Source organism: Schistocerca serialis, chromosome 4 (assembly GCF_023864345.2).
Source record: "Schistocerca serialis cubense isolate TAMUIC-IGC-003099 chromosome 4, iqSchSeri2.2, whole genome shotgun sequence".
Lineage (NCBI taxonomy): Eukaryota > Metazoa > Arthropoda > Insecta > Orthoptera > Acrididae > Schistocerca > Schistocerca serialis.
In genome coordinates this window covers 369,474,436-369,490,295 of record NC_064641.1, presented here as the reverse complement: position 1 = coordinate 369,490,295, position 15,860 = coordinate 369,474,436, and the positions used below count along the sequence as shown (strand labels likewise).

The window sequence follows — 15,860 nt, the reverse complement described above, 5'->3', positions numbered from 1 at the left end:
GATGACAAATATAATCAGTACTATGATCAAGAGTTGCCAAAGAGCCAGCTACTGTCCAATTTCGCTCTTACCATATTCAGTGAAGACGTCTGGAAGAATGTATCCGAATGAAAATTCAGGCTCTTGGCAGTAAGTGTGATTTTGTAACGGAATGTGGTACACCTGATGCAATCTGCAATACTTCCCTAAATACAGCGAAGGCTTTTGACGGTGTTCCACGTCCTCTAACTTGATGTCGTCTCCGTGACCAAAATGAGCTTGAAGACTCAACGAATGGAACCGAGCAACGTAGCAAAGCGGTTAGCAAACTGAGGACTACGGTTGAAACCCGCGTCAGGCCAACCAGATTTAGGTTGCTCGTGATTTTCCTAAATCGCATAAGTTAAATGCCCGGATGGTTCCTTTGAAAGGGCACAGCCGATTTCCTTCTCTCTCGATCCCTAATACGAGCTGGTGCTTCGTCTCTAATGACCTCGTTGTCGCCACGAAGTTAAACGCTAAACTCCTCCTCAACGAATGGATTACAATTCTCTACATGAACACGAAAAGCTGGGTGCATTGCGCAACAGCATTCGAGTCATACTTGGGTAGAATCAGAACTCATAAATTTATCTTTATTCTTCATGCTGGTAATGGACACCGTCAGAGGAGATCAGCATCAGAGAAAAAAATGCTAGAACATTTCTGCATGGCTACGATATCTTGAGTGCTGCAGCAATACGTTCAGACACGATGCGATCATATTAGTCAATTTGGAAACTGATCGCCATAAAATGTGGGAGGTTGGGACTCCCCTAATAGAAGGAGTTCCATGTACAAAATTATGACAACTTCAACAGAGAACCAAAGCAACTCAGTTCTGGGAACTCATCGATATGCCAACAACCCTGAAGGTCAAGATACACAAGACGATTGTTCGTCCTGGAACATTATGTGACACTAAATACTGAAAACAGGACATAATCTCGATGCTATGTAAGTGATTATGCTATGTTGGGTAAAAGACATTTACACAGCATGTGAGACTTTTCTCATTTCTTTTGATGGGGAAACTGGGTATAGTACCGTTAGCTGGTATGTACGTTTATTATTATTCTATGGTCAAAACCGCATGCAACCTAGAAAAAATGACATATGACATCGTTATTAATATAAAATCAGTGCGCGCAAGTGTCAGTAACACAATTTGAAGTCATTGTTCACCAGGAGGAAGTATGATATCGACCATTGTTGAAATGCATAATTCGGTGAAGAGAGACTTCTGAAGCGCGAAAATTGTGGCATGAAGAAGACGGAACAGGGGAAGGAATTCTTTAGAGGATACATCTGACGCTCGTCATAGCTTAGGTATGAAGTGAGGATTACGGTAACACAGCTGTGATCAGAGTGGAGGCATTTCGAACGTGGTGCTATGAAAGAACGCTGAAAGTACAGTGGACTAGTGAAGTATGAAATTGAGAGGTAGTAATTTCAATACTCTAGGGAAGTAGGAAATGTGATAACCGCCGTAGATTCGAGTCCTGCCTCGCGCATGGGTCCTCGTGTTGTTCTTAGCATAAGTTCGTTTAAGAAGTGTGTAGGTCTGGGGACGATGACCTCAGCATTTGAACATTTTTATGATAACTATTTACAGCAGAAAGAACAGAGTAGTAAGACAGTCTAGGCCATCACGACCGTTGTTTACCTCAGTCAAAACTTATGGAATATTACATCGGTACATGGAGAAACATAGGCATATTAAAAATTAAAATACATAGTATTCATATTCCACGATAATATATATTTTTTACTTCTTTGTGAAGCCATCCTCAGAAAACATAAGTCCAAACAGATTGTTGAATCAACATCAGCGAGAGTCTATAGCTGTACAAAGATTATTTTTCCTAAGATACGTCACCTTTTACTATTGTCTGTGCAAAAAGGCAGTACCATGAAACTTCCTGGCAGATTAAAACTGTGTGTCGGACCGGGACTCGAGGTCCCGAGTTCGAGTCTAGGTCCGGCACACAGTTTTAATCTACCAGGAAGTTTCGTATCAGCGCACACACCGCTGTAGAGTGAAAATCTCATTCTGGAAACGTCCCCCAGGCTGTGGCTAAGCCATGTCTCCGCAATATCCTTTCTTCCAGGAGTGCTAGTTCTGCAAGGTTCGCAGGGGAGCTTCTGTGAAGTTTGGAAGGTAGGAGACGAGGTACTGGCGGAATTAAATCTGTGAGGATTGGGCGTGAGTCATGCTTGGGTAGCTCAGTCGGTAGAGCACTTGCCGGCGAAAGGCACAGGTCCCGAGTTCGAGTCTCGGTTCGGCACATAGTTTTAATCTGCCTGGAAGTTTCATATCAGCGCACACTCCGCTGTAGAGTGAAAATTTCATTCTAGGCAGTACCATATTGTAATAACAACGAAGCTATGATCAAATAAACCTTATATTGCATTAAACTAGAGGGTTATAAGAACGTAGAAGCCAAAAGTGAGTATTGGCACACACTACTGGGTTATATTTTGTGCCAGTCCATCTCATCTACCAGTTACTTTGTTCGTATAACATGAGACTTTTTTCAGTACTGATTCGTCTAATGTTTTAGTCTTTATATTCTCATACTTTAATTGTTTGAATGTAATGTGTTGTTTAGTCTTGTCTGTGGATGGAAAGTGGAAACCGGTTCAACAAGAACGGTGAAGTAATATAATTGTGGGACATCAATACTGTGTATTTTATTTTGTAACCCCAGATAAAACTTCCGGGCTGAGAGGCTGTGATCTATATATGAAACAATTTCCTGACGTTGCTTCTCCGACTGTGGAAACATCTTCTCCAAAGATGTCTCTCACAGTAAAAGTCGAAACGTCATGGAACAGGGTTTAGCTTCACACACTTCCCGCCGTCTCTCAGCCCGGAATTTTAACTGAAGGCCGATAGGACTCGTGTCATCTCTCCAGCTACAGTCAATCTTTAGGGAGGAAGAGTAGATGGTAAAATTGTAGCGGCCGAGAGATAAACAGTAAGAGCAGTACAGATGGTGGTAGTTGTCAAGGTTTACCGAGATGAAGGAAGGTAATGGTAACTGACACTGTTTCCGACACTATAAGTCCCCCACTCGTTCCCTACTCCTTGCCCATATCCTGTGTACACTCACGATAGTTCTAGTTAGTACAGGAGAAGAAGATTAGTGTTCAGCGTCCCGTCGACAAGGTGGTCATTGGAGACGGCGCTCAAGCTCGGATTATGGAAGCATGGAGAAGGAAATCGGCCGTGCCCTTCCATAGGAACCAACCATTTGAGTTACGAGATTTAGGCAAATCACGGAAAACCTAAATTTGTAAGTCCGGACACGGATTTACGTCGTGTCCTCCAGATTGTGAGTCCAGGTTACTGATCACTGCGTTACCTTGTGGCTAGAGAGGCTAACACAAAAGCTGGAGAGTAAGTGAGGGAAGATAGTGTAGAAGTTTCACCTGTGGCAGGCGGTGAGGCCATTGCCAACGCAAGCGGCGTACGCCATGACGTGGGGGATGTAGTTCTGCTCGAAGACGCCGGTGAGCAGGTGAGACCAGGGTCCCCGGCTCAGCACGGCCACGTCGTCCCCACCGTGTGTCTCCACAAACAGCGGCACCATAGACGGGAACTCGTACTCTTTGTCACCTGTAGAAGCACAGCCCTTTGGATTATCTACTTGTTTCCTGGGCTGCCATTTAAATTTGACCTGACAGCTAATGACTAAGACAGGGCGTGTTGCCACACAGTACTAAGCTGTGCAAGTACATAAAACGAAGCTTACTTGGTTTGTTCCTGTCTTTACGAAGTTGCAGCTTTACTTACCCGGAAATTTAAAATTAACTGTGAAACATAAATGCTTAAAGTTTTCTGTAGATGTACGAATAAGTTAGAAAAGAAGGAAGATCGAAGAAATCTTTCTAAATATACCGAGCCTCTCATTCCTGAGTAGCCACACCTGCTGCCGGTGCTGCTCGTCATCCGAGGGTGAGAATCCCGGTGATACTCGGAGCCTCTCACCCTCAGATGGAATGATCCTGCATCTAGATTACGTTCCATTTTTCATCCTTTCTGCGTTTGTCTTACAAGCTAATATTACTGTCTAATGTATATGTTTTTCTTCCTGATACTTAGATGTCAATCACATTAACTAAACAAGCTTTACAGAAGGAGGTAAGGAGTTCATATTGGGGGTTTCACCTATTGTAGACTGGTTAAAAAGAAATAGGAGTAAGAGAGTCCCAAACAGATGTAACTATCATTCTCATAGTAGGGGAACCGCTATTTTTTGTGGTGGGAAAATGTTATAAGTTCCCCTCAACTTGCAAAAGTTTATTGCCGGGCTCAGATTGCAGGTGCTGCTCTGAGATGAATAGATTGGCACAAGAGAGGAAATCGTGGCGAGCTGCACCACACGTCTCAAAAGACAACAAAATAAACTGAAGAATAGGGTCCACCATCTGAGTCAAAAAAGTTACTTTTAGCTACAGTATTTAAAAAGGCCACAGAGATGCAGAAGTACACTTGTAACCCATTCATGTCAATTTCCTTTACAGACACATAACATTTCTTACGATGGAATATGATGACTTTCTTAAAAAAAGAAAAAGTGCAAACGTGTGCTCTGTCGTATCAACGATGATCCCGCAAGCATTGATTACATGAAAGCGTGCCTGCCCAATTTTTTCGCGAGATCCAGAGGGAGCTCAGGCTGGTATTTTTGACTTCGATAGAGTTCTTCATCTTTGCCTAACTGACATATTTTTGTTAGTTAAATATAGGGAGACATAAGCGACTAGACTGAAGATTTCCGAGAAGACAGAACACAGTAGATGTTCTTCATCGGGAAGCATTGTCAGAACAAAACGCAGTACATAAAGGAAGTGTATGAAGGCCGTTAGTGTTCGATATGTAAGACATTTTGTGAAATGAGATAAGCCTTTAACATAATAAGAAACACTGTGGCATATAGATGAAGGAAACAGATGTCATGTTGCAATAAATTTCGTTTTCTTTGATACTTGCATTTCAATTTGCTAACGGCTACTTTTTCCATCACCTGGAAAACTTTCAATGCTCATGTGATGTACTTCAACAAAGAAATATCGAAACAGCTACCGATGTATCGATTCTCCAGGACATATAAAGTAGCGGTACCGTCATTTGTTTCAGATTACTTCTGCTTTTGAGTCACGTGTCTGCAACTTATGTCCTACACAAAAAATATAACTGCACTACATATTAAGAGACTATTGGTACATATAAGCCTACAGTTAGCCTAGTCGAAAATTTCCCCTTTGCCAAACTCTTAACTTTTTGATTTGAATCCATTACAAATATCTTTCTAGTATGCAAAGATGCGCACAACGCACTGTTATCTGCAGGACGCAGATGCAAACTTACCAGTCTCGACTTCGGCCAGATTCCTCCTTGATCCGTCCTCCGTCGTCTGTAGGTAAGGTTGAGGACCGTTTGCGTAGCCGAGAGTCTGATACGGCATGGATTCGGAGTCACTGCCGGCAAATCCTGCGCAATGGTGGTATATATATATATATATATATATATATATATATATATATATATATATATATATATATCAGTTGCAAAGAAGCTGTTAATGCAGGAGTATTTGTGTCTAGTACATATATGTTCAGAATAAGTAACTTAATAATCCCTGTATTAGTGTTAAAAGCAACACTAATATTGCTGAATTCAAATTGCAACATCAACAAAAATAGCGTATGAGAAGTCTTGCTTACTCCGCACATGTGGTGTAGAAGGAATAATATATTGGTAAATCCGTAGTTGATTGGTGAGCATGCAGGACGCAAAATTTCATATATATATAGTTGCGGCCTCTCCTAATAACACCGCTTCTAACGTGGCTAGACATCGAGCCGCATTCTGCTTGGATGACACATGCAGGTACGACATTGCATGTTGGTTCCACGTTTGTCAAGGTGATTCCTTGATGATGTTACAGACTTTCGGGGATTATAAGCTACGGTAAACGTATCAGTCTGAGATAAGAGAGCCTGATGCGGAAACGACCGAGTCCAAAGACGAATAGCCTTAGGAAGACTTACCAAGATACTGAAAATATCTTAGGGTGCTATCCACAAGTTGGTGACAGAAAATCTGCACATGAGGCGAGTTTTTGCACAGTGGACTCCAAGCCTGCTGAATTTTTTAAGATCATTCCCGTGGAGGTCTGATTGCAGTAAACACTGATATTAGAGGAAGATTCTGCGTTTCTTTCAAAACTTGACCAGTTTGATCCTGAGAGCAAGCAGCAGAGCTCAGTGTGCAAATATCCTTCATTACACACACCCTCAAAAAAGCAAATGATGCTTCTCCTGGGAGACTTATTGTCATTTCATTTTTTGGTATTCGTGGAATCGTTTACCAGCGTGTTGTATCTGCGCACACATAAATAACTGGACAATGCTACAGGGATATCCTGCAGTCCATATCAGGTGCAAGAGGAGACATAGCCGCGAAACTGGATGGATGCTGTAGATAGGTAACTTACCTTGCCATATTGTAATTTTTTCTACTGAATATCTTGGAGCAATCACAGTGGAGTGCTTCATCACCCTCCCCTGGGGCGGATTCAGTACCGTGCGATATTTTTCTACTCCCTTAGCTGATTCATGGGAGGCATCTTCCATCATCAGAAATATTACTGAAGGCTGCGGAAACGGTTTTCTGAAGGACCTTTAAAAACTAATTTCAGGCTTGTGTTTAGATACTGGCAGAAACGCTGGGATAAGTTCATCGCATCCAAAGCAGACTATGTTGAGAAGGACCATCAAAATTATGAGGACGAGTAAAGGAATGTTGTGAGAAAATATGATCAATCTTCATTAAACATCCCTCGTATGTGACATGGACGTAGGATCTTAAACGACTGGTGGAATGACGTCTTTTCTGTCGTACGCTAGTGATGTGGGCCTTTGAGTTATTTCATGGCATTGAGTAGAACTCTACTGAGCCATTAATTACACATTCGCATGAAAGTCGTGGGATCACGATCTATGATAGCAGTAATATAGCGACACGACTAACCGCAGCTTCCAAGGGCTGCGATCCTGTCGCTGGCGAAATCCGACACATGTCGGTAGACGTTCCTCATTGGTAGATCACCTATAATCAGGGGCGCCCGCAGAGAGGGCGTCAGTGGGGGTAGCTGCCTCTACTGAGAATTCATTTAGTTGATGAATTTGAGAAACTGGAGTTACATGACGGAAAAAACCTGGAAAATTATCCCTTAAACTGAACTGAAAAGACAGATAAAATGACGTAAAAATGATGTACAACAATTGAAGTGAATTATAAATAAAATATTTTGAAAAGGCGTCGGTAAATTTCTTCGTGAAATAATATGTGTGAAAGTAAGAAACAAAATCATTAGACAAACATTAACACATTTCATTTGCCGTACACGATATCCAGCATCATTTAAAGACACAGCAAATGTTTCATTATGTTATTTCTTACTTTTAGACAAATCATTTCACAAAAATTTGACTGATTTTTCAGTTTTTATTTTATTTTTATTTGTTTATGTTCAAGTTATTTAATGAAAAACTTTATAGAGAATTGGAAATGAACTAATGAAAAGGATAAATAAGTAAAAATTTCATTCTTTCAGGATGTTCGAAAACTGCTGTAAACCCGTGTATTGCAGTGTACCGAAGTCAACATGCAGAGGTTCTCGAAAGTGAGGGAACGTCTGATGTCGGACAACACGTGCTTGTAGATAGATAATCGTTGTAAATTTGCAGAAACAGTTGGATTGTGCACTTTAAACAGGTCACAATAGTTTATAAATGGCCATAACGTTTGGTACACTGTCAGAACAAAATAGTGATATGTTTGTTTCAGTACCCATACATGGTACAACTTGAGAGTGGCGTGACAGATACATTAAGCAGATAAACTCTGAATTTTTTGAAACATATATGAATTTGTTCTTGGGCAACACTGTTGCGTATTTTCTAGTATGTGTATCGTTCGTTCTTGCCAACATTAAAAGAATGAACTGTTGTGCCTTAAATAGAAGTTAGACACAAACTTGTGAAACGTGGAATAACATCATAAAAATATTCAGTTGTATCTTATGAGCTATACTATAGGTTCTGCACGAATGGGAACATATGTATTGAAGAGTGTTGTATTGGTTCACAAGTACATAACGTGGGAAATGGTATCTGCACGAAATTCTTAATGACAGGGAAATGTTGCGAGCATAGTATTTACCGGGGGCGAACAGGAAATGATGTAAGTAGTGGGAAAATGTAAAACCTGAGAATGTAAAAGGAGGATTTATTGTAATTATACTGTTATCCTGGTAGTATTTACATTATTGAGTCCGCAGCTCGTGGTCGTGCGGTAGCGTTCTCGCTTCCCACGCCCGGGTTCCCGGGTTCGATTCCCGGCGGTGTCAGGGATTTTCTCTGCCTCGTGATGACTGGGTGTTGTGTGATGTCCTTAGGTTACTTAGGTTTAAGTAGTTCAAAGTTCTATGGGTCTGATGACCATAGATGTTAAGTCCCATAGTGCTCAAAGCCATTTGAACCATTTTTTTTTTTTTACATTATTGACCACGTAATAAAAGGAAAGTGTATAGCCTAACAGGAGAAACCGATGAGCAGATAAAGATTTTCAAAAAATTTCTAGATCACAGCTATGGGGAAAATGTTTTGTCCCTGTTGACACGAAAACTTGCAGCCCCTCCCCCCCCCCCCCCCCCTTGCCAATAACACGATCTTCTCACTAGCAACTTACATCCAAATGCGATTTCTGAATGAGACGTCTGCTGTGGCCGAGTGGTTCTAGGCGCTTCAGTCCAGAACCGGAGGACTGCCACGGTGGCAGGTTCGAATCCTACCTCGGGCATGGATGTGTGTGATGCCCTTAGGTTAGTTAGGTTTAAGTAGTTCTAAGTTCTAGGGGACTGATGATTGGTTCAAATGGCTCTGAGCACTATGGGACTTAACTTCTGAGGTCATCAGTCCCCTAGAACTTAGAACTACGTAAACCTAACTAACCTAAGGACATCACACACATCCATGCCCGAGGCAGGATTCGAACCTGCGACCGTAGCGCCTAGAACCGCTCGACCACCCCGGCCGGTGGGACTGATGAACTCAGCTGTTAATTCCCATAGTGCTCAGAGCCATTTGAACCATCTGAACGTCTGCTGTGTAATCTTTGCTTGAGCATAGAATGTGCGCTGAAATGCTAATCATTCACATCTACGAGCATATGGTACTGTACACCTCACACCAGTCTGACATCAGTTCCATACTCCGTTCATGGTGTTGGCAATTTTAGTGTCTAGTGGCTAGTGTATTACGTTGTTACGAGTAGAAATGCAAATCTGAAGCTTAGTTGCGCATATTCGTCCTTGAGTACTTCCCCTTATCTTACGGTAGCCGAACTTTTAACTCCCACTGGAGAGAAAAATACATTAAAATGCTCTGTCATTGATTACATTGCACAGTAAGCTGATAATATCTATCAGGCGAGAGACATCAAGGATTCTCATTAAGAATTTCTAAAGATGATAAAGTTACATCCTGATTCCAATTTCGTAGTAACTAAATGAAAGCGTCAGCAACACGTTTTACAAACTAGATGCCACTATCGCCTATAGACAGACAGGTATAATACTGAACATGCAGGAAGAAGTAATCCCATTACTTGTATTCTGATGCTTGGAAGTGACTGTTAACGACGTAGGGGACTGATGACCATAGATGTTAAGTCCCATAGTGCTCAGAGCCAAAAGTTAACGACGTAATTCCACGTCATTTTTTCTTTGTTGTAACTTGGTCACAATTTCTTCTGCGTGGTGTGCATCTGGATGCAGAATAAATAGTGTAGTTTACTCCAAATAGATGTGATGAGGGGTGATATCCTACCCATATAGCTTTTTTGTAATGAAAATTTGTTCATATTTCATGTACACTCACCCCCCCTCCCCCCTCCCCGGCCCATACACACGCACACACACACACACACACACACACACACACACACACACACACACATTTCTGTGTCAGAGACGGGGAAAATGCTATTACTTTTCTGCTGTGAAACACTGTCAAGGGAAGTGTGTCGGTACCTACTTGGAAAATCTGTAGCAAGTTATTTGATCTTTTTTTAAGTTTTGCCAACAGTATCGTTCGACGATATTACCAATAGAGTGGTCTAACTAATGGCTGAAATTTGAACGCTACTGGCCGCAATCTCTCATGGACGGATCTGGTGGCTACGTTCTAGACATGGCTGCTAAGGGGTCAACAAAAGTGTCTGGCCTCTGCATTGTAAACAGCTTTTTTCCTGTACGAACGGCCCGCGGGGCCGCCCTAGCAAACTCAGTTCTCAGTTTTTGGCGTCCACACACTCATGCTGGCTGGTCACCGCTCTTATTCCAATAATGACACACGTTAGCAACAACCAGGTAAAGTGTAGCAGCCATGTGGATTGAGAACATTTTAGTCACACTTTTTCATCAGTCTTCACACCTGTGGAAATCTCAAGAACTGCGGCCTTCTTTTCTTTTCTTCAGTATGAAAAACGTTCTCGGACGAGATGAAACATCCCTTTGCCTGTGAACTAATAGCTTTGTATTAAACTTGCCGTTTTATAGTTGAGTATCGCAGGTTGAAGTAGTTAACAGAACATTCGTTTAGTCCTGTAAGTGATTTGTCGTACCGAGACACATGTTTCCAGTGGCTGTCATGAGTCGCAAAAACTGAGTGTGGTACAGCTGGCATTCGGTGTCAGTCGATCGGTTTGGTTGTGTTGTCAGGAAGATATGGAGCGTAGCCCGAGGTCTCGTTTATGTTGAAGTTGGCAATCCTTAAAATGTGAATGCCAGTTACCAGTTGTGCTAACAGTCTGATCTGTAGCTTAGCCTGATGTTAACGTTCGCGCCATAATTCATCGGTTGATTTCAGCTGAGCGCCGGTTGTGCCGCACTCATTTTAGTTGCCCGTGTGGCCGTCACTCACCAAAGATGTCGTTGCCGCGCGCCGCGTAGCCACTCAAGGACATGGTGTGCGCGTGGTCGGCCGTCACCACGATCAGCGTGTCGCGCTCGTCCGTCAGCTCGTGCGCCACTCGCACCGCCTCCGACAACTCGATGGCCTCGTCGAGCGCCTTGTGAGCGAGGGTCGAGTGGTGCGCGACGTCGATCTTGCCTCCTGTAAATCCCCAAGCAAGAGTGGTATCAGTCGTTGCGATATACGTTCATTGCATAATGCTGCGAGATCAACAACACACTCGAGTGGCATTGTCACTCGAAGCTCACTCGTCACTTTCTATCCAACAACTATTGCTCTATTCTACCGTGCGACGTTATACACTGCCAGTTGCAGATACTTACCACCACACACATAACAGCCAACTATGGAAGGTAGTCACAAAGTTTTAGTTACCATCTCGAGAAAAATGGGATACCTAACTTGATTAATTTTTTGCTAGTTTCATCTACATACATACTCCGCAATCCACCATACGGCGCGTGGCGGAGGGTACCTCGTACCACAACTAGAATCTTCTGTCCCTGTTCCACACCCAAACAGAACGAGGGAAAAATGACTGCCTATATGCCTCTGTACGAGCCCTAGTCTCTCTTATCTTATCTTTGTGTTCTTTCAGCGAAATGTAAGTTGGCGGCAGTAAAATTGTACTGCAGTCAGCCTCAAATGCTGGTTCTCTAAATTTCCTCAGTAGCGATTCACAAAAAGAACGCCTCCTTTCCTCTACAGACTCCCACCCGAGTTCCTGAAGCATTTCAGTAACACTCGTGTGATGATCAAACCTACCAGTAACAAATCTATCAGCCTTCAATCTGACCTGATAGGGATCCCAAACGCTCGAGCAGTACTCAAGAATAGGTCATATTAGTGTTTTATAAGCGGTCTCCATTACAGATGAACCACATCTTCCCAAAATTCTACCAATGAACCGAAGACGACTATCCGCCTTCCCCACAACTGCCATTACATGCTTGTCCCACTTCATATCACTCTGCAATGTTACGCCCAAATATTTAATCGACGTGACTGTGTCAAGCGCTACACTACTAATGGAGTATTCAAACATTACGGGATTCTTTTTCCTATTCATCTGCATTAATTTATTTTTATATATATACAGGGTGTTACAAAAAGATACGGCCAAACTTTCAGGAAACACTCCTCACACACAAATAAAGAGAAGATGTTATGTGGACATGTGTCCGGAAACGCTTAATTTCCATGTTAGAGCTCATTTTAGTTTCGTCAGTATGTACTGTACATCTCCGATTCACCGCCAGTTGGCCCTATTGAAGGAAGATAATGTTGACTTCGATGCTTGTGTTGCCATGCGATTCATTGTTCTACAGTAGTAGCATCAAGCACATCAGTACGCAGCGTCAACAGGTTAGTGTTCATCACGAACGTGGTATTGCAGTCAGTGCAATGCTTACAAATGCGGAGTTGGCAGATGCCCATTTGATGTATGGATTAGCACGAGGAAATAGCCGTGGCGCGGTACGTTTGTATCGAGACAGATTTCCAGAACGAAGGTGTCCCGACAGGAAGACGTTCGAAGTAATTGATCGGCGTCTTAGGGAGCACGGAACATTCCAGCCTATGACTCGCGACTGGGGAAGACCTAGAACGACGAGGACACCTGCAATGGACGAGGCAATTCTCCGTGCAGTTGACGATAACCCTAATGTCAGCGTCAGAGAAGTTGCTGCTCTACAAGGAAACGTTGACCACGTCACTGTATGGAGAGTGCTACGGGAGAACCAGTTGTTTCCGTACCATGTACAGCGTGTGCAGCCACTATCAGCAGCTGATTGGCCTCCAGGGGTACACTTCTGCGAATGGTTCATCCAACAATGTGTCAATCCTCATTTCAGTGCAAATGTTCTCTTTACGAATGAGGCTTCATTCAAACGTGATCAAAATTGTAAATTTTCACAATCAACATGTGTGGACTGACGAGAATCCGCACGCAATTGTGCAATCACGTCATCAACACAGATTTTCTGTGAACGTTTGGGCAGGCATTGTTGGTGATGTCTTGATTGGGCCCCATGTTCTTCCACCTACGCTCAATGGAGCACGTTATCATGATTTCATACGGGATACTCTACCTGTGCTACTAGAGCATGTGCCTTTACGAGTACGACACATCATGTGGTTCATGTACGATGGAGCTCCTGCACATTTCAGTCGAAGTGTTCGTACGCTTCTTAACAACATATTCGGTGACCGATGGATTGGTAGAGGCGGACCAATTCCATGGCCTCCACTCTCTCCTGACCTCAACCCTCTTGACTTTTATTTGTGGGGGCATTTAAAAGCTCTTGTCTACGCAACCCCGGTACCAAATGTAGAGACTCTTCGTGCTCGTACTGTGGACGGCTGTGATACAGTACGCCATTCTCCAGGGCTGCATCAGCGCATCAGGGATTCCATGCGACGGAGGGTGGATGCATGTATCTTCGCTAACGGAGGACATTTTGAGCATTTCCTGTAACAAAGTGTTTGAAGTCACGCTGGTACGTTCTGTTGCTGTGTGTTTCCATTCCATGATTAATGTGATTTGAAGAGAAGTAATAAAATGAGTTCTAACATGGAAAGTAATGTTTTCTGGACACATGTCCACATAACATATTTTCTTTCTTTGTGTGTGAGGAATGTTTCCTGAAAGTTTGGCCGTACTTTTTTGTAACACCCTGTATAGAGAGTTAGCTGCCATTCTTTACACTAATCACAAATCCTGTCCAAGTCATATTGTATCCTCCTACAGACACTCAACGACGACACCTTCCCGTACACCACAGCATCATCAGCAAACAGCCACACATTGCTATCCACCCTATCCAAACGATCATTTATGTAGATAGAAAACAACAGCGGACCTACCACACTTCCCTGGGCCACTCCGATGACCACTCACCATCGAGTACAACGTACTGGGTTCTATTACTTAAGAAGTCTTCGAGTCACTCACATACTTGGGAACCAATCCCATATGCTCGTACCTTAGTTAGGAGTCTGCAGTGGGGCACCGAGTCAAACGCTTTCCAGAAGTCAAGGAATATGGCATCCGTCTGATAACCTTCTTCCATGGTTCGCAAGATATCATGTGAAAAAAGGGCGAGTTGCGTTTCGCAGGAGCGATGGTTTCTAAAGCCGTGCTGATGCATGGACAGCAACTTCTCTGTCTCAAGGAAATTGATTATTTTCGAACTGAGAATACGTTCGAGAATCCTGCAACAAACCGATGTTAAGGATATTGGTCTGTAATTTTGAGGATCCGTCCTTCTACCCTTCTCATATACATGCGTCACCTGCGCTTTTTTCCAGTCACTCGGGTCTTTACGTTGGGCAAGAGATTCGCGATAAATGCAAGCTACGTAAGGAGCCAATGCAGTAGAGTACTCTCTGTAAAACCGAATTGGAGTCTCATCAGGACCTGGCGATTTACTTATTTTCAACCCATTCAGCTGCTTCACAACCCCAAGGATGTCTATCACTGTCGATAAGTAACATTTTGAGCCCGTGGGTGCGTACAAAATATAGGTTGACTCTTACATAGAGAATAACAGCAACCAGCTACTTTTTACAATGCTAAGAATTTATTTAAATCTCGCCTTTTCGGTTTCGAACCGACAGGTTCATCTTCAGACGGCTAGTTCACATTTTTACATTAGCTTTCACCTTTTGATTTCGCAACTGCTGAAACTTCCTTGAGGTGGTGGTGACGATGAAAAACCCACATCATGTTATTCTTCCTGCGCTACCTAATACATAGGTCAGAGGGACGTTCGCTCTGCCAAACGTTTCGGAGTGATTTGAAAAGTATGAGTATGAATGGACTTACCCTCTACGAACAGGAAGTATCCGTCCCTATTTTTCTCCAGCATCTTGATAGCTACTTCCGTAAGCTCCTTGAGACGGGGTTCCGTTGCGTTGTCGGCGTCCAGGTGGTACTGCATGTAAGATGACTCGAACAGTCCTTTGAGAGGCAACAGAAAAGTAAGACCGTTACGTACATCTTGAACTGAATTTCTTCTACAATATTTGCTTTCCTTGTCAGAAATGAAATTTTAGAAACTGTTCTAAATGTTTGTTCAAAGCAGCATCTTCGTTAGGCTGGAAAACTTGCTCGCAAGCACCTTATAACCAACTACATACAAGTTAGAGTGATAGCAAATTTCAGTCATTCCACTTGTCAAATGGAATCTCAAGCAGTTTCTCAACCTATTAGTGAGTTAGTTGTTCTACTGGACACGTAAGTAACAATTTACATAGTGCGCGAGTGCTATAGTATTTTACAAAGGTTTCTGCACATTCAAGTAAGGGCTACGCTGACGAAATTGCTGGGAGAAACACTACACTGTGGAAATATGCCAAGGACCATCTCTACTGGAGAACATAATTGTGACTGGTATGAAAACAAAATGGTAGTGGGCAGTGCACTTAGAATGCGAGTAGATGATAAATGGACCAAGAAACTTCTATTGGGAATCCTAGACAAGATCTGGAGATCTTAACGCATGGAGAACTGTGGAAGAGACCTCCTTAGAGCAGTAATGATACTGTGGTGTTGAAGGGAAACATAAGGGCACAAAACTACTCATTTAAACAGTGCACCTCGTGCCAGGAGGAGCAGCGGTGAAGACCGTGCCTGGAAAACGAAAGATCGCTGGATCAAAACCCAGTCGGACCATGGAATTGCTCATTCTGTCTTTCAATTACGCGAAGCTTCGCCAGGAAGGACACGTGGTTCGGATTCCACGTTAATCTGTAGAGCCCATTTTTCCCGATAGGACTACCGTTGTATTTTG

At 42.9% G+C, this 15,860-nt stretch overlaps 1 protein-coding gene across 1 annotated transcript in view; it reads right to left on the bottom strand.

Moving 5' to 3' along the window:
* Positions 1–3,449: 3,449 nt before the first annotated feature.
* The window catches only part of LOC126474470 (membrane-bound alkaline phosphatase-like), a 46,003-nt gene continuing 33,592 nt past the window's right edge, over positions 3,450–15,860 (bottom strand). Inside the window, exons 7-10 of the mRNA XM_050101943.1 lie at positions 14,894–15,028; positions 11,017–11,208; positions 5,396–5,518; positions 3,450–3,640 (exon numbers count right to left, since the gene is read on the bottom strand). Coding sequence (XP_049957900.1) covers positions 3,450–3,640; positions 5,396–5,518; positions 11,017–11,208; positions 14,894–15,028 — 641 coding nt within the window. The remainder of the gene's footprint in view (positions 3,641–5,395; positions 5,519–11,016; positions 11,209–14,893; positions 15,029–15,860) is intronic.